Source organism: Gordionus sp. m RMFG-2023, chromosome 1 (assembly GCF_954871325.1).
Source record: "Gordionus sp. m RMFG-2023 chromosome 1, tfGorSpeb1-WG-v2, whole genome shotgun sequence".
Lineage (NCBI taxonomy): Eukaryota > Metazoa > Nematomorpha > Gordioida > Chordodea > Parachordodidae > Gordionus > Gordionus sp. m RMFG-2023.
Window position 1 is genome coordinate 12,754,731 of NC_088775.1, and position 20,422 is coordinate 12,775,152.

Below are 20,422 nucleotides of genomic sequence, written 5' to 3' on the forward strand. Positions count from 1 at the left end.
AAGATATAATATACCAACTAGAGGTGGTGCTACAATAATATATAAAATCTTAATTAATTTCTTTTATCATATCATATCGCTCTGGTTCTTATTTTATAGTTACAAAATGTTTCATTTCTAATATCGCATCCCTGCCTTGTAAATAACTTAAGGCTTCAATACATTTGCATAATTTCTTATAAAGATTTTTAGTGTTTTTGTTTTATCATTATATCTAGCATAATAAATTCTGATATAAGTTAATATAGTGAGTGTCATGGCTATGACTGCAAATTAACCAGCATCTATTATTTGTGTGGCTATGTAATTTAAGATTATTATTACAGCTGCTGAGAGCATATTTTATAAGCACTAATGGTCAACTGTGTAGTTGTTTATATATCATTAAAAATGGAAGATAATCTTTTAGAAATTTAATAACTCACAATTTTTTTCTCAATCACTTATCTAGCTTCCATCATGTCATTTAAGAGGAAGCTCTAACCACCATATAGTTTTATGATTTGGATTAATCGTTTGTATTCTATTCTCCAAGAATTGTTGATTTGGTTAGGCCTATACATTTTTCCTTATTAGTCCATTCAATATAACATTGTCTAAAAATGGAAACAGAGTTTTATATTAGTTTCTTGACCTTTTGTCAATGTAAGTTGCTGATTTTATAATATGTAGTTTTTAAAAACCATTATCAATTGAGGCATATGTATGAATTAATTAACCTTATTTATCACTTGTAATTCTTAAGACACCAAATTATTTTATATCAGCAATCGAAAATATTTTATACTGTAATAAATAGATTTTGTATTAAAAATAATATTTTTAAAAATGTCTTATATTGTTTTAATTATTTATATGCTAGTACAATATAATAAATGACAAAATATGAAATTCAGAATAATTATTCAGAGTTAGCAAATTTTTAAAATTAATAATATATTAATATAAAAAAATGGGGGATATGGGGGGTTTCGCCCACCCCCCATATAATTTTTTTTAGTTGAGCCTCCTGAGATGTAAAGGCTAGCGACGCCCCTGCCATACAAATTATTATATAAAAAATATATAAATATAATCATTATAAAACATATAATAAATTGTAAATATTAATTATTACCCGGATTTCATTTTTTCTTTGAAAATAATACTTGGGCGGGATTATCCATATATTTGTTCGTTTAACCATGTTCGTAAAATAACAGCTATTGGTTATGGCCCATGAGCAAGAAAAAAGATAGTATATATTTTGCTAATAGGCTTGCGACCATCATCTCCTATTAATCAGCATAATAAAATCCCTCACATTGTAAGCAGTCTAATATAGGATTTGTTACTATTCGATTATTTAAAGAATATATTTGATCAGACACATAGCACCCTAAAATAAAAGATACTAGAGTTGTTTTTGATCTATACCAAGCTTCTATAAAAAATAATGAGGATTTAATTGAGATCCTATCAAAAAATTACAATTTAATTAAGCCTAAGATAAACGAATTAGAAATATCTGCATAATGTTATTTAAAAACACTTTTAGACGCTTAACAAACTTGATTTTGACTAAGGCCTATCAAGGGAGTGGAATTTACTAGTTTTTAAATCTGCAAGTTTTCAAATATCTTTTTAAGCAAATTCACAGCCACCAGTTAGAATATTTTGAAAACTTATTTTACTATTGATCTAAATTAAAGTGTCCAACAATTAATAGCACCGTCCAATTTTATAAAAAAACTGCCTATATAATATGTTCTTATAAATTTTTAGTAAAAACCGTGATAGCTTATGCGATGATCTATGTCCATGGCTAAACATTAGCATGGCTATGGATTTTGTAATTTAAGCAATGCAGTGTATTTTGCAACCAGCAATTAGATTTATAATGTAATTGTATTGAAAGGGAATAACAAAATGAAAATATATTGATAAGAGATTCACATGTATATTTAATTATATTTGATCATGTCAACACTGCTAAATCTGACAGGCAGTGATCGTTGACTGCTTTACTTCTTTTTTTTAGGTAGATATAATGTATTCAAAAATGGCTCAAGCTTATAATATCGTCTGCTGCAACTCGTGCAAAATGTTTCAATCTATATTGCTAAATAAAATTAAGAAATGGCAATGCAAAATATGCGGATCTAAACAAACAATAATGACTATTTATAAAACTGATAGTGCCCAAAATTGCAGGGATATTGTGCAGAGAATGAATTTAAAACAAGGACTTAAAAATGAAGAGCAGAATACTTTTCAAGAATCAAAGCTTCACAATTTAAATGATTATTCTGATAAGAATCAAAATTGGGAAAAATATTTGTAATGTTGTATATAAATTATATTTGAATATAATAAAATAATATTTTGCTTAAGATGATAATCCTATAAAATTATTATTTATTACCATAGTGCAATTTTTATTAATATATAGGCTTTATAAATTATATAGATACATTGTAATTTGTAATAAAACATAAGTGTAAAAATTATTTAATATATAATTTCAATTAAAAATTAAATAAATAAAAGTTTAATGAGATAACCTTTTTTAATACTTTGAATTAGATTAGTTGGTTTAAAAATTATTTATTAAAAAATAAATTAATTAAAAAGAAATTTTATAAATTTATACCACCATAGTTTTTTTTAGGCTGTGTCCAGAATAAAAAATTAAATTTGACAACTTCGAAATTTTATAGAAAAACACAAAATAAGCCTTTTATGTTCCCTTAAAGTTTTTAAATAGGTTTTGGACACAACCTTAAATATAAATTTATTATATTTATTTTATAATGAATAAATAATTATTACATTTTCTATTAATGGCAATCTTATTATAACATATAAATGTCAAATATCAATAATATAAATGGTGTGCGATTATTTGGTAAAAACTATTTACAGTATTAAGACAAAAAAATAAGTGTTAAAAATTATTCCTCCTCCCATTCATCTTCATCTTCAAAATCTTCATTTTCACTTGAATCTATAATTAGAATAAATAGCAATATTAGTTTCCTATCTGTTAAATTATATGGGTATTAAAATGATTTATTATTAATTCTATGATCTAATTTTCTATAAATGGTCTCATTTTTAGTAAGCAAGATGGGTTAAATGATAAAACATGTCACATTTACTATAATGAGGTCTAAGCTACAATTCAAGACTTGTAAAATAATTTTAAAATCAGCTATAAAAATTTTAAAATGAACTTTAGCAATAAGTTAGTGAAAGCATGAATAGTTGGAATATTTTCAAATTAAAGTTTAAATCTGATTCTTCAGCTTAAAAATAACCAATATTATGTCAAGTGTCACAAAATTGTGACGACATTCATCAAGTCATAAACTAAAGTTTAAGCCTAAATTATCTTGCATAATGAAGAACCTTATGAGAGACAGAATCAAGATTTAATAAAATCATCATGCAAAATTATCTTTTAACCTGATGTTGATTGTATAACTTTGGCCCTCTGCTGAAGAGCCCTTGCTAGTGCACCTGCTACACCATCCAAAGGTTGATTATCTTGTGCTTTGTCCTCCTTTATACAGTGACCATTATTTTTATCATTGATTTTTGATAGCATATCACTTCTAGGCGGTAATTTGCGATTTTGGAGTGTGTGGGAGTGCACAGATGATGAATTAGTGGGGCGAGTTGTGGGTGGAGGAAGTGAATCGATCTAATATTGATATGTTAAAGAGAATTTATGTTTAATCTAGTCTAGTTTTAAAAGAGGGTAATTAAGTATATCTTTATTAACTTGAATCTTATTGGATTGCCCCAACATCTCTGAAGAAAACCTGCCTATAGTTTTGGGGGATTTTCTCGTTTAATAACGCGTTTTTAATGTATAAATAAATCTCTAACAGAATCTCATCTGATACGAATAATTACTGAGTAGTGAGATTTAGGTAGAAATTGAAATCAACCACATATTTCAGATCGGTTAACAATAATTCTACAATCCGAAATTCTCCCGATTTATACAGAATTATGGCATCACAGATAATGAACGTTAATTTGGTATCAAAAATATAGGCCAAAGAAAGGGTATTCACTGGATATTCAGTTGGTTACCCTAAAACTAACGATTTGGATGGAGAGATTAATTTATATATTAAGATAACGTTATTATGCGGGGAAATGGTATATCTAAATACGATTACAGACCATTGCCTGTAATCATGATGCATCAACACCCCACCCCCAGCAAATCTACAGCAAAAATGTAAGATCGTTGGCCAGATTTAGCATTGTGAATTCTAGAGCAGGTATAATTAAATCAGATTGATTTAAATCAAAGATTTTTTTGAATAATATTTTTATTTAAATCTCATTATTATTTGTTTTAGCTTTTTCAATTAAAACCATACAAATTTACACAGACTGACGATTTATCGAAGCGTCGTTGGATAAAAATCAGCTGGTGACACGCCATTTTAGTCTCTCATATAATAAAATGTTTAAAGAAATAGTTTTCATAAAATTTTAATTAAATTATTTATATGGAAAATCAAAATGACGAGCCACCAGTTGATTTGGATTGCTAAAATTTAAATGAATGAATCGTCAGTCTATCTCTATGCATTATTACGTGCCATTGGTATCCGCCGATACAACCAATACCCAAAATAAATATTCTATCTATTGGAAAAAAATAAAATTTATATATCATTTTTTGTTTATAACTTTCTTTTCTTTATTTATTTCATTTTTTCCTAATTCATCAATATCATCATTTTTTTGTTTAAAACATTCTTCTTTTCTTTATTAATTTCTTTCTTTCACAATTCATTGATATCATAATTTTTTTTAGCTTAATTTCTTCCTTTTTTTCTTTACTTATTTCTTTCATAATTCATCAGTATCATCATTCTTTGTGTTTATTTTATCATTTTTTATTTAATTATCATAAAATTAAACTCTAAAAATAATAAAGAAATATTAAATGCACATTCTTTCCCTCTCTTTTTATGGGTTAAAATTTTTTTATAAGAATTTTTTATATTATAAACTCATATAACGTTGACTAAAATTTTTTAAATAAATGAAAATTTTAATGATCATTTTTTGAGTATCAGCTAATGTTAAAAGGGCCCGATTTGCTAATTTTAAATTAAGATTTTAGTCCAAATAAAATTATGCAAGCCTCGATATTTCGTTAATAGACCTTTATCACCCATGGGCAAAATAAGGAGGCTTGAGCAATATTTTTTAGCTAAGGCTAAAATATTGGGTTAGTCATTTTTAAAAATCGAGCCGTTTAACAACCCCTGATATAAGCCATTAGTATCGGTTAAAATCGAAAGCATCAATCCTGTGGAGCGCTGAATGAAATTATTATTTTTTTGATATAATAAAATATCATTAAAATTAATTTAAAATTTAAGCAAATATTTTAAAAAAACCTCTATAAATTATTCATGCCCGTTATAATTAAATATTGATACGATATTTAGTTAATAAAATTAACTTACATTTAGTTTTATAAATATTAATTCTATCTTAGCAATCTAAGGGCAGACACCCTTGGCACCAGGAAATTAACAACCTAATCCACAAAATGCTATTATCAGCCAACAATCTTTCCACCTTAGATAAAGTTGGACTAAAAAGACCATAGTCTTCTCTCACGCCTTGGTCAAAGGACCCATCTTTAGAATAGGATTATACCTGTATAGATGCGTTTGCAAAATCGACGTACAATATGCATCCATTGCGGCAGCCAAATCATCGAAAAGCAACAAATATTCCCAATTAAAAACATATTTATTTACCCATCGCTATTACATTAAGAAATTTCGGAGAAGAAGCGATACTCTTAACTCTAGGTAATAGGCTAACATTCACTGAAGATTCAAAGAAAATTTATACAATAGGCAAAGAATATCTTTCGAGATATGCAGATCCAATAATCTCCATTCTCGTATGCCAAACAATATTTACAATATATCCTTTTAATCTCCACCTCCCTGTTTTCTTAATATTTTAATCCATATAATTTTTAACTTTTTTTAAAATGTATTTTTTCTTTTTTTAAAAAAAAATTCTTTCCTATCATATAAGCTTTAATATATATTATATACTAAACAGAATGTTAAATTTTTTTTATAAATAAAGAAATATTAAAGATTGACAAGATTGAATATTTTCCAATCAATTTAATTTTTCTTTAAAAACTTTGTCTCAATCGCTATTTTCATCCATGGCATATTTTATAAAATTTGATTTTTAAATCAAAAAAATTGTTACTTAATTTTCACCAGCCGGCCGACGTGTTCAACCCCAAATTTTTAATTGACAAAAATATATATTAAACGATTTTTACAAAGTCAATTAAGTCTTTTTTATAAATTTTAATCGAATAAAAATTACTCTGTTATATTTTTAAGCCTGGACTGATTTTTTTAATGTTAAGTTCGAACACTTAATCAACCAAAAGAAAAGTTTTTATCACAACCAATTGGTAAAGATAGAGATCAGTAATTTAAAGTGAAAAAAAACTACTCAGAAATAATGATATTATCTAATTTAATTAGACTGCAAATTTTTTTTTTAAAATTTGTTCTTACTTCTTAGTTAACATTGATCAAGTACCAATAAATGACCGATGTCCCAATCAAATGAAATATGAATATGTTTGTGAGTAGTAATGAAAAATCGCTCCACTTGAGCCGATTTCTAAAAACGGATAACTCAGTATATTATCCAAAAAATATTACGCACACTTGGAGATTTTGCTCATAAATGGCACAAAGGTTTGGGCATCTATTAGGGAAATCTCGAGACTAATGAAAGAAATTTTACGGCTATAAATATTGAGTTAGCCGTTTTTAAAAATCGACTCAAGTGGAGCGATTTTGCATAACCATTTGTGAGTTAAATATAAAATAATATTGAACTTATCCTCCTCTAACAAAAAAAATCCAAGGATAATAATAATCAAATTACATTCTTATTTTTTAAAAAAAAAATATTACATGTTTTAATCGAATTCCTCCCTTAATCTGGTCCATGAGTAAAGAACGATCCTCCACAACTTTTGGGCCATTCTTTGAGATTTTGTTATCACAACGATTTTTATCTTCATTCGATGTAATATTTTTGCTATTTGTATCCAAATTCGGGGGACTTTTGCTTTTAACTATATCATTTTTTGCAGGCGTGGGGAGAGGGGGTGGGGGCGGTGGTAGTCCTTGTGTTTTAGCATTATTGGTGTTAATAATGCTGCTACTGATTATTTGTGAATTCGGAATAACATTGGGAAGCTTATTAGCCGTATTGCTAGTATTAGGCATTGAAAACTTGGGATGAACTGGTTGAACAATGTTATTATTAGATGGATTATAAGCATTATGCAAGTTGAACGCCGCTGTCCGTTCATCGTTTCTATATAGGCTATTGTTGCAAACGTTTTGGTCAAAAGATCTAAAAAAATCGGAATCACCTTTGTTGCCAAGCGATGATGATAAACCTGTGGGTGTCGAAGTAGGAAGGTTAGATAGTGGAGGGGGTGGAGGAGGGGGTGGGCCTTTGCCTAAGGTCCCAATCTGAGAGTTGTGATTCGGATATATATTCCTGGATGGTATTGGAGGTGGGGGTAACGCAGAGTTGTAACGAGAAGATGTATTACCACCCATATTTACATTGCTGTTGAAAGGAGGGTTGAAATGGTTGTTAGAGAAGTTATTTGGGAGATTCTGGTTGTTGAACCCATTACAGGGTTGGATAAAGGGTTGAGCAGGAACACGATTTTGGGGTATATGAGGCAATTGTGGAGGACGATTTGAGATCGTGGAATGATTATCAAAGGCTTTATAAGGGGGGAGATTTGAAAGGCGGAAAATGTAAATATAATGTTTGTAAAAAATAATAAATACAAATAATGGGCGGAGGATAAAATTTACTTTAAGATGTTATATTATTACCAAGCAGATATAATCATACAAGCCTCATAATTGAATAATAATATGTTTAAAGGAAGAAAAATAATTGAAGGAGATTAGATAAAAACTAAAGAGTATACAGTTTGGTGAATTGTAATTGTTGTTTGAGAGTATGGCCTCCACACCGCCTTGTCTATCGATAAAATCGTAAATAAATTCGGCCGTTTCCTTGTCCTGTAAATCTTTTTCCGTTACGCCAGCTTTGTAAAACAAATCCTTGAGTACCGGATCTAGTTTTTCGGTCTTTTGTCAAAATTAATAAATAATAATATAACTAATTTTTTACGAATCCCTTAAGGCCGTATTCAAAATGGGGTCCAAAATGATCTAACTGCTGATAGATTTTAAAAATTTATTGATCAATTTTTCTTTATTAATATTAATTTTATCAATAATTCTATTTATGATAATAACCTAAAAATATTGATTTTAATATATAAAAAATTGATCTCATTAACAGATTATTAAAATCGATCAGCTGTTAAATTGCGTAGGATCAGATCCCACTATGAATGTGGCCTAAATCGTGCAAAACACGTATTAATGGAAAAAGTGTATAAGGATATTATTATATGCGAGATCTATCACTATATCTCGACCATTTTCAGGTCTCCACCTTCTCCTTCCAAAATCCAATTTAAAATGCTCAGTATATTAAATACCCTTTTTATATTGACCTAAAAGTGAAGCTCTTGAGTGGTCCCCTTACTTATGAGGTTCTGATTCATATAAGATTTTGTATTATGTTTAAGTTTGAATAAGAATGTAAACATTTAAATAAAGTAAGAAGACTCCAATGGTGATTTTAAAAAAAAATTAATATCAGCTTTAATATAAAATTCTTAAAAAAATAAAATTTACTTCTAAGCCTTTGTTAGGATCCCAGCCAACATGCTGTATGTGCCTATAAATTGTATAGAATGTTTTTAAAATAAAATTAAATATTAGAGAATATCTAAAATAAAAATTCTTATTTTGATTATATTTATTTTATATCTTCCAATGAATCACATTTATTGGTTTAATTTAAAATAAATTGCAACTTCAGTAAGATGAAAAAATAAATATTTTTCAAGGTAGGCCTGGCCCAGGTTGTAAAATAACATGATTTTAAAAATTGGAACCAAGCTTAATAATATAAATATAAAAAAAATTTTTAATTTATTTTAGGAAATAAATTTTAATTATCGAACCAGTCTGAAAAATCATATAATTAGTTATAACATCATTTTTTGCTCCCATTTTTAATTTCCATTTGAAATAATTTTTACGAAATTTTAAAAATCGAGGTCAGACCGTATAATAAAAAAATCCGGGCTAGACCTAAAAAGCGAAACGGATCGGTTTTGAAGATAAGGAAATTTAATCCGTTTTATGATGCCCTTTAAAAAAACTAACTGAAAATTCGTAGGTTGGCCAATGTCGGTTTTTCGCAGTCTCATACTCTTCTTGACCTCTTTCTTTCTCAATTTAGGAATTTTCCCTTGGGCGACGCACGAACTTGAACGGTTTATGGCAGAGGAATTTATCAAGGGAATAATGTCTAAGTTTTTTTTCAAATAAATGATTATTTGATTTATAATTAATTTACAATAAATATATAAAATAAAAGAGAATTTATAATATTTTTAAAAAAATAATAAAATAAATAGTTTTCTTTATTGACTAGTAAAAAAAATTTATTAAAAATGATTTCATTTTGAAAGATTTTTTATAAAATTTGTTTTGAAGATTTTTTTATATTACAATTCATTTGAGATTTAAAGTTTTGTACCAAAGCTGATTCCTCATAAGTTTGGACATTTATATCTTAATATATTAATTGATTATGAAAAGTAAATCTTCTTTCTTTCCTTCCTTCTTTTTTCTTTTCTTTCAATTAGATTTAAAGGTGACCCTGCAATATAATAAAAGGAAATCAATTTTTATACAAAGAAAATAAGATATCTTAATAGTAGTTAAGATTTAAAAAAATATTTTTCCAAATGTTATAAATTTAAATTTATTTTGAAAGATTAGTGAATAAATTATCGTTATTGTTTGAAAAATAAACGTTTTGTTTAATATATTTAATGCCCAGCGCAGAAATAAAAAAATTATTATCAAAAAGTATTTAATTTAATATCAAAAATTATTTAATTTTTTATCCAAAATTGTCATTATTCGAAAATTAATAGTTGGTTTAATTTTTTTTTCTTGCCTTCCATTCAAAAAAATATGCATAATTGGGTATAAAAATAATAATTCTCTACAGCTTTTCTTGTTATATATAAAAAACAATATAGTTATCAAGGAAACAATGATGAATGCATTTATTTTAAAGTTTTATAAAAGAAGATAGGGTTAAGAAGAAAAGATGAAGGTTAAAATTAAATAAAGATACTAGGGTTAAGATTTAAAAAAAGTTCGAGCGATATAAGTTAGGGTCAGAAAGATATTGGCTAGGGTTTATTTATATTTTAAAAAATAAGTTTAATAAAAATTTTAATGAAAGTCTGATTTGGAAACGTTGAATTTTGATAATGAATTAAACATAATTCTCCAGATCCAGAGTTTAAAATATCATTTTTCTGATTTTAATAACACTAAATTTTGATAAGGATTTCTGTTTTTTTTCTTCTCCCATAATTTGGAGAAATATCGAAGCACAAATTAATATTTTATTTGGTTAAAATCTTGATAAATCAGTGAGATTTTCTACGATACAAACAGATGGTAATACTAATATCATTATATTTGAATAAATAATTAAAATACTATCCCTAAAAGATTGGTCTAAAAAAATTATGAAATGAATGGTACAGAAAAGTATATAAACTTATTCAAAATATTACTAAAAATAAATATACAATGCATTTCCACGTTATCATGTGACCGTTATTCAATTTTTATAAGCAGGGCAAAAACTAAAGCCACTTTTAATAAATTTAGGAACCAGATTATTAAAAAAATCAAGAATCGGTACTGCCTTTTCAAGGTTTCAAACTAATTGAGCCTTTTTGGACCGTTAAACTGCGCGCTCAATGTCACGTGATCAAATAAAACCAAATCAAGATATCATATGGCCCTTATTAAAAGGTTAATATAAATTAATTAACCCTAATAAAAAAATAAACAACCAATCATATTTTGGGCTTAAAAGATTAAACGGAAATTGGTAAAATGGAAATACTTCTTTATTATAGAAAATTGTAATTTAATCGAACAAGAGAAAGGGGACATATACATGATAGTTATAAAAATTGGTAACTGAGTAAATAATATGACCAAATATTTTTTTATAAAAATTGGTAACTGAGTAAATAATATGACCAAATATTTTTTTATAAAAATTGACATACAAATTCAATTTGAACATTAAACAAATTTTTTTAAATAACTAGGTGGGTCTCCCCCATAAATTTTATTGGAGATCTTTAAGTCTACTTTTTAATACCTTTTTAAAAACTTTGAATTTAAAATGATTGTTTAATACACTTTTTGAGAAGATAAGAGAGAGAGGGGGAGGGGAGTGTAGGAAATTTTTTTTATAGCTTAAAATGATATATATGGAAAAAGGCAAATTTCCATAGAGGACGAGTCCCACGCCCCAAATCCCCTTCACCTAAGCCCTTATTTAGTTTGAGTAAAATAGACAATTTAATGTTTAAAACTAATATTACTCATATTATACCCACTCGTCTAAAATTAATTAATTGTGCTTCAACTTTTAGGATTTTATTTTATTTTTGAAATTTCTATTAAAAATATTTCCGTTCTGAATAAGGAATAAATATCTTTTTATGTGGCATACATAATTCAAAAAAAAAGCTTTAATAAAACTAACTTCTCCTGCAAATTATATATTTGTCTAATGGCAACTCTTATTAATTTAGAAATTTCTCTTTTTAATTAAAAGTTTGTTTTTTGTCAAATTCTCAATGGTCTGATTTGTAATATTTTCTTTATTTAAATGGTAAGGACTAAAAATTAATTTATAATATAATATTTATAATAATTTACAATATGTGCTAAAAAAAATATGTACATCATAGATATATAAAATTTGATAAATAAAAAATGGATAATTATTTTTATATGTATTATAAAAAAAATAAGATTTGCACAAAGTTATGAATATTAAAATTTGAATTATATTAAATTTATTTTAAAAAAAGAATCATACTATTATTGGCTAAGTCATGCCTGGGTGTAATGATATGGTTAATGGATCCACTTCTTTCAACTAAATTTTATTGAAATATACAATTATATTATTATACACCAGACCAATTATGTTGATCAGATTAGATAAACAAATTATAATTATCATAATTTAATACAAGGTCAGTGAGACCCAAACCAGCTTGGCCAGCCCAAGATATTTACGTAAAAATTGTCCTACTAAGTCGGAATATTTTTTTATGAAGGTAGACATAAATTTGTCTAATTATAAGCTTCAAAAAAAATTACATAATCCTGCACCCACCAATAAAAATATTTTGCACAAATTATCTCTGGCTCAGCCTGAAAAAATAAGTTACCCAGCCCAAAGATATTCTGGCCCAACAATGCAAGCCTAGCTATTATATGTCAACTAGTCATTTGCAAAATCAATTGTTTGGCCAAGCCCATCTGAAGGCCAATTAGAATTTTTTTTAGATCTATACCTGTCCCATCACACAAATTAAAAAAAGTTTATAGGGAAGAAATCTCAAACTCTAAATATTTATTTTATTAATTTATTTCAATGTTATGTTAAATATTCAGCAATATCTTGGATAATTTAATGAAATATATCAAATTAGTTCAATTTATTAGGGCTGGACCTATATTTATGATGTATCATAGCTCTTGATTTGGGCCCCTGAAGAACTCAAATTCCAACTTCTTATTTTAATATTCAAATTAAAAATTTTCTAAAGATTACCTACAAAATAAAACCTCTTGTGCATGTTCTAAAAACATAATTATAAGATAATTTTAGAAAGGTTTTATTGTATGTATAACTTAAAATCTTCCTAAATTTATGAATGAAATGAATTGTTAGTTAATTTAGATACAAAAAATTTATTAAAAAATTTTTACCTTAAGGCCATATAATATTTTTTTAATAATTTTAAAAAATATTAGGATATAACTTTGTGAATTTGAAATTTGTTTCATTTGTCTTTGTCTTAGCTTATTATCAATAGCTTGCTGAAATCTTTGAGCTTCCCTTTGATCTGCAAAGTTAAGTGCAGCTGGGCACAGCTATTATAAAAAGATTCATAAATGTAATTTTTTTTCAAAGAAAAAAGTTACTGAAATATTATTTAAAAAAATACAAGATATATTTATAAAATTAATTAATTTACATCTGTATCAAAAGTGTGAAAAAATGGTAGAGGTGTATAATATTTGAATTGAATATAAAGTTCTTGTTCCCAAACAGCCATTTGATTCTATTAATATGTAATACATTTTATGAATAGTATTTTTTTAAATATGCATATAAGATAGATATACAATAGTAAGAAATTTATGAATATTGCTAATATAAAAAAAAACTTTTAGATCATAAATTCGAATAAAGTAAGATCTTCTGCTATTGTCTTTTACAAAACATGCAATTCCACAACATTTTTTAATCCATCCATTATATAAAGGTGGCTCAGCTAGAAAAACTTGCACAACAGCAGTTGCTTGTGTCTAATTGTAACTATAATATAACTAATAACAGATTGATATATACTGAACATCTTCTTCCCATTATCTTAAATAATTTCAAGTTTTCTTCTTCTGTTAATAATATCGAGGGAACATTAATAGGAGAGTGTGATTTTTTAGGCGATGGCATTTTACTAATTGGTCTCTTTAATTTGAGATTGTTTCGAGTATAAATTTATAAGGCCGAACTTGGCATGTGAACATGTGACATGTGATTACTTAAAAAGACCGAAATAAAAAGTATTATTCATATTGGTATTTATAAGATCTAAAACATCTTATTATTTTTTAATTAATCTTTAAAATATTTTTTAAATTAAAGACCTTTACATCCCAAAAAACCATAATCCCTTATATATTATATTTTATTTTATTATCGAGGGAGGACGTAACCAAGATTTGTTTATAAGGGGGTATAAATTTTTTGAAACCTTCAATTCTTTGACTGACTTTCTAGCAGGTCCTGCTAATATTGAATTATATAAAGAAATTATTGTTCATTAAAATATTTGGGGACGTTCATCTTGTCTCTTCGCTCGTCCTATTCGTTTTTTGGCAGAGCATTGTGTACCCTGATAACCTCCGGGATTAAATATGAAAGTGTTTCATACAGAAGACTTTTAGCATCTTCTATTATATTCCACGCTGATAAAGTACCGAATTTTTTAGTATTATTTCAAAATTTTCCAAATATTTTATAGCTGTACGTAGAGTCTTAAATTTACATAAATTATCAAGTTTTTGTCTCAAATGATTTATTATCTATTTTAAATTGAAGTGCATTTATCGTTATTGGGAGCAAGCTCTCTTTACCATATATCCATCTAAGGGTTTTTTCACGTGCCCATCACCTTATCTCACCTATTTTTTGCAGCCTTCTCAACTTATTTTGGCCAGAATTATTCTGTTTCACCCTATCCATCCTTTTATCTGATTCACCGACCTGGATTTTATTTGATTTCAATTAATTAAGAACAAAAAATGGTGGCTAATTTATTTCTACAATAAATCAATATATAAAAATAATATAATAAATTAATCAAAACTTAGCTTTCACTCTACTCAAACGAAAGCGTTTTCACTTCATTTGAAATAAAGTACAAAGAAAAGAACATGCTATTGATGTATAGCGTCAAGCGATGTTATTGATATTTTATGCATTAAAATATAGTCAACGAAATGACAATTCCCAAGGAATGTGATATTCAAATCATAGAGATATCATTAAAAATAAATAAAGATAAGAGAAAATAATGTGAACATAATATATTTTTTTCTAATCGGCCTCTCTTTTGATATTTTCCTCTGATCGGCCTCAAAAATAGACATTTTCTCGTGGCCTCATGGCCAAATTGCCCACCTGATCTTATGGCCAGTCCGCCCCTTCCATATTTTTTTTTAAATAATAAAAATTATCTCTAAATGTAAAAGAATTATTTTTCAGAACATATAATAAATTAAAAACCCTCTCATTTATAACAAATGTATTATTATAGTATATTGTCGGGCATAAATATGGCTAATAGAATGTTAACCCTTTTAAATTACATTTAAGAAGATAGCAGGAAATTATCCAAAAGTATGTTTTAATTGAAAAATATTACTATATATGATATTAGTCGACATTTAGCAATCTATTTTTATTAGAATAGGTCTATAGTTAAATTATATATTATTATAGCAATATATTATTGATAAATCATTGAAAATTGCAATAGATAGCACTCTAAATAATTATACCCTACCCCCAATTTATGACTACCCCCAACACCCTGTTAAAATATATGGATAAAAATTCGGGTCGGGTCTTTGGAGATATTTTTAAATATATCTAAATTCATCAATTATGTTGAATTTTTTATGTGAAATAAAAATATTTGATTTTATTTATAGAAACTAGACAACATATAACATATATCTTATATCTTGAGTAATTATAAAAATTAATTTCTATATTTGAATAAATTCGGGCAGGATCGGCCGTAAATTTTTCTTAAAAAAATTTGGGTTCAGGCAGAGCGAGCAAAACTTTGTTAAAAAAATTTGGGGCTAAGACCGCGGCAAAACTTTTTTAAAAAAATTCGAGCCGGGCTGGGCTTAAAAAATTAGGCTCGATGCAGATCACTAATTCCAATTGTTGCCGTCATTGGGTCCTCTATAGTCGTGGAGTTAAATAGTGTGATTAGAAAACAATTTATTTAAAATTTTGTTAAAATAAATAAACATATATTTTGTTTGGAAAACAAATAACTAACACCAAGATACTCATTGAATATTAAATATAAACCAATATATTGTCATAATCTTCGTAGAAATAGATAATTGGGCGTTGTATCAGTTTGCACGAGCTAGAGAGTTTTTTAGAGTTATTTGATAAAAAATTTTATACCAATTTTTAGTGATAAAAATTTTTAGAAATTACCTAAAAAAGAAGTAATTTAAAAAATATATCCTAAAAAAGAAAGTAATTAAAAGAATATCTATATATTTATAAGCTGCCTACTCACCTGGATTGTAAAGGCCAGTGAAGCCACTGATTCTAATATTACCGCCATGTGCTCATTTCGCGCAGTATAGAGAGCTTCACGGTACAGTGTAAATCAGAACTTGAAATGGGAGAGCCTAGGGAAAGGTAGATACCTGAATTACATGGTACCCATCTATGGAGTGTCAGAATCAATGGCTTTTAGGGATATATCGCACTATTTTATAATATCAAGTGTAATCAAAGTGGCGTTCAATCTCATTTCAAATTTTATTAATATTACTATTATTAGTCTGGTGATATGATATTTCTGGTGCTGAAATAGAGGACTGGAGGGAGGGGGGCTCATAAGAATAAAGTTACCATAATTCTTAATCTTTGGGCGAAAGCGAAAAAATTAAATTAAATTTATTTTCTCGTTTCTTACTTAGGGGTCTTTGAAAAAATTTTTAAATAGGGTAGGAGCATCTTCGTCGCCACGGCTAAATTATATATAGAGCATATTGTTTCGGCAACCCATGATGAGAATCTTTCCATTTCAAATTATCTATTGAATTAATGCAACATAACTACTTATACACATTTTGATTATAATAAGTGCTTATTTAAATAGTTCAGATATTTAGTAATGTAAAATATACCTGCTTAACAGGCTATCCTCTCTTATAGTAACTAATATTAAATAATGTTTATTTTAATTAATAATTAAATTACCTTTTATATTTTAATTATAAAATTATTATTACCAATTATAACTGGTTTCTCCTTTTCTTTCTAAGTTAATTTTCAACCATGTGTAAACTTTTAAACTAAAAATAAAATAGCCGATGAGGGAAAAGGAAAATTATAATGATTGACATCTAAGTGTTCTCATGTGAACCTGCCGTTACTTATTACTTTTTACAGAAGATAATAATAAAAAAAAATCATTTTTTTGTATCTCTTTTTATAAAGGAGCGTTTACGCGTATTTTATATAAAATTATGCGTCAGTTTAGTTGTGAGAAATCTAAACAAAATAATGTTTAAATTTTTTGCTGGAATTTAGGCTAACAATAATATTGTAAGTGTCTAATATAGAAATTAAATATTTTTATCATATATTTTTAATATTTTTGACATGCAGAAAAGTATTCTGACGTCTACCCTTATTCTATTTTACCCCGGTCTTCCTAAATCTCATTTTTCGATTACATAATATCATATTGGATAATATGAAATCATAATTATATTATATAATACAATGTATTATTAATTATATATAAAACAATCGCAAATAATATTTGAATAATAAAACTAAACCTATTTTCATAACTTATTAATTTATAATATAATATTACTTAATGAACGTATACATCACTGGCGCCATCTTAAGTAACTATTCATTTAATTAAAAGCTAATTTAAATATTTATTTTTTTTCAGTGGAAATGTCTTAATTATTGAATAATAATAAAATTGCAAAAAAAGAAAATTATGATAAAATGTTTACACAAACTCTTATAATTAGAAACATTAATTATAAAATAGTGATATATATAAAATATTTTGATAAAATAAAATTCAAGTAAAATTTGATTGGAACGGAAATCCCTTCATTGATAATATATATATAAAAATTTTATTACTTTACCTTTTACATTATCGTTATATTATATTATAATTTTAACTTACTATATCAACTATTGTGCTACTTAAACATTATTTTTTTCCTAAATAATATATTTTAACAAAACATATTATATATATTCATTAAAAAGCTTAATACTATTTTGAAATAATTAAAATCTTTCAAAAAGTTGTAATCGCAGCCAGGGTTGGTATGATGCCCTATAGGTGTGAGAAGTGTCGGAGGTCCGAAAAATATAAAACTATTTCCATTTTTTCATAGGGAAGGATAGGATATACTATTCTATAGATTTTATTTTTTCTATTACCGTGGAGGGAGGAACTTATATCTGGGGCAGATATGACCCATATGTTTTAATGGATAATTTTTTTTTTTTTAAAAACTCAATTTTATATTTACTTTAATAAAACAATATTTATTATGTATACATTTTATTTAAAAATTAAATCAATTAATATTATATAAATAATTATATAACATATATTCAAATATAAATATACTTTTTAAATGTAAATATCCGAAATTAAAAAAGAAAAAGGAAATGAGAAGAAAATAAGAAGTAAAAGTCTAGGGAAAAAAAACTCTTTGGAAAGAAGACTGCCATTAAAGTTTATGTAGTTCGCGTTAAAGATAACTATGGCAGCCTTTATCGGATGCGAAGTTCTTTAGTGAATTTTTTTGTAAAATGCTAGGGCGTGTTTACTAAAAATGGTAAGTGTAGTCGATATTATAGATATAAAATACATTATTCAAAATTTTGGAATATTTCCTTAACTCATGTTTGTTTAAGTCCAATATGTTAAGGGCTTTGTTAGAGGGAGCCGGGGGATCAATACAAGAATAGCCCCATAATTATTGACCCCTCCCCCTCATTGATGGATAGTCCAGAGCGTTTACCGTTTGATCTAAAAAGACCAGAAAGTTCCAGTTTCGAAGGTATTTGAGCTGGTTTCTGAGCTAGTTGAATGATTGAGTTACATAGAGTATGCATGATGGATCGTCTATTGCAGGAACATAAACCATATCTCCCCTTTAAGTCTAAGGGCTAATTATAACCTGAGCGAGTGTGCGGGTGGATGAAGCTGTTAAAACGAATACCGATGGCTTGAATAAGATTGAAAAGTAGAAGTTGTCGACTTACAGATGAATACCATTGATCAATGAAGAGAATAGGGAAGGTCAGTCAATTTCAGGATAGATAAGAGAGTTAATATAGGCGCATCGCAATTCTTCTGTCTATGGGTTGTGGGAGGATGAGAATCAACTATAATACGGGTTTCTTCAAATTTATGGCCTCTATAAAAGGAAGAGTCATCTTTAGAAGTATGGGTGTTGGTTATTTGCTTTGATAAGAGGCTGCTCGATATAAAGGATGCTAGGTAAAAGGGAGATCTGCTCAATCTCTAAATACCGTTATCGAATTGATTATTAATCATTTGTTGCTTATTTATTTTTATTTTTCACTAAAAATGAATGGATAACTGATTATGGATCAAAAATTTGAAATGAGTTTTAAAAAAAAATTTATATATACAAGAAAATACTAATTCATTATAAAATTCTAAATTTTAATATTAAAAAATATATTATTAAATTATTAAAGATTATTTTAATAGGAGCCTTGCATTATTAGATCTAGTATTTTGAATATAATCAAATCAGAGAAAAAATTTAAAAACTTTTGCCCTACCGATCCAATCCGCGTCAAAGATCCTAATCTTTTCAGATCAGATTATTTCAAGGAATAGGTTCGAGTCTAGGCAGATCTGAAATAAATTTAGATCAAGGTCCGAATCTCTATATGTCTTCAAGTTCACGATTTTATTTTAAGTGTCAAAGTTTCATTAAGTAAATTATTACAAATTTCGATATTCTCTATCTTAATTTTTAATACACATTTCTGCCAAAAAGACATTCTTACTTATATGAGGTTATACCTGCATCTCTTCATTCCCTTCAAACATCAACTCTCTAACCAAACCTAAAACCATTAAAATTGCAAAATTTCAATAATTTTATTTTATTCCTATAGTCACTCCACTACCTGCTATTTTTCGCTAATAACATTATTTTTAAAATCTAGGCAGCAAAATTAAACATTTCACCAAAATAATTTTTATACATTACACAAAAGATTCATTCTTGATTCAAAGAGGTTGTATTCATCCGCCCATAGTAAAATTATTTATATATTTTTTTTATTCAAATTCATAAAATATGCAAAATTTTGGAAATAAAAACTTGATTTTTTAATAAATTTAAGCCCATCCGCTTATCTCACCCGCAAAATATTTTAAATCAACCCGCCCACTATTTTTTTTACCACTTTTTTACCCAGCCTTCAGTATGGGAAGAATACGCCTGCTACAAATAATCTTGATTTCATTATAATAGTTTTATAATTTAAACAAATAAAGTATTTAAAATAATTCCCTAAATATGAATCTTAAGCAAATAAAAAATGACATTTTTTGTAAATTATATCTAGGAACGTAAACCAGTACTGGAAACCATTTTTTATCAATAGAAATCAAAACCGAGTAGAATCCATTTTTGAGAACCGGTTATGGAATCAGTTCTAAAAGGGTTTCATCCAAATCGTAATAAATATCGGTTCAGGTTGACAAAAAAATAATATAGGTTCGGTTTGAAACTTAAAGGTTCTAACT

At 26.8% G+C, this 20,422-nt stretch overlaps 1 protein-coding gene across 1 annotated transcript; it reads right to left on the bottom strand.

Annotated features, from left to right (window-relative positions):
- Window positions 1-2,455: 2,455 nt before the first annotated feature.
- On the bottom strand, window positions 2,456-13,822 carry LOC135931049 (actin nucleation-promoting factor WASL-like). Its single transcript, XM_065467905.1, has 11 exons — window positions 13,666-13,822; window positions 13,482-13,622; window positions 13,289-13,375; window positions 13,073-13,184; window positions 12,118-12,177; window positions 9,351-9,495; window positions 8,814-8,856; window positions 8,033-8,195; window positions 6,987-7,819; window positions 3,448-3,685; window positions 2,456-2,986 (listed from the first exon to the last, which is right to left on the bottom strand). Exons 1-11 carry the CDS (start codon window positions 13,768-13,770, stop codon window positions 2,934-2,936), a joined length of 1,980 nt encoding a protein of 659 aa, XP_065323977.1. The 5' UTR covers window positions 13,771-13,822; the 3' UTR covers window positions 2,456-2,933.
- Between the last annotated feature and the right edge of the window lie 6,600 nt (window positions 13,823-20,422).

Excerpts from the sequence above, each read along its gene's own strand:
- LOC135931049 (XM_065467905.1), bottom strand. The coding sequence starts at position 13,770 with ATGCCATCGCCTAAAAAATCACACTCTCCTATTAATGTTCCCTCGATA. Across the intron at positions 13,376-13,481 it reads TTCGAATTTATGATCTAAAA|AATCAAATGGCTGTTTGGGA; the intron begins GTTTTTTTTTAT and ends ACATATTAATAG. Across the intron at positions 8,196-8,813 it reads ATCCTAACAAAGGCTTAGAA|ACCGAAAAACTAGATCCGGT; the intron begins GTAAATTTTATT and ends TTTTGACAAAAG.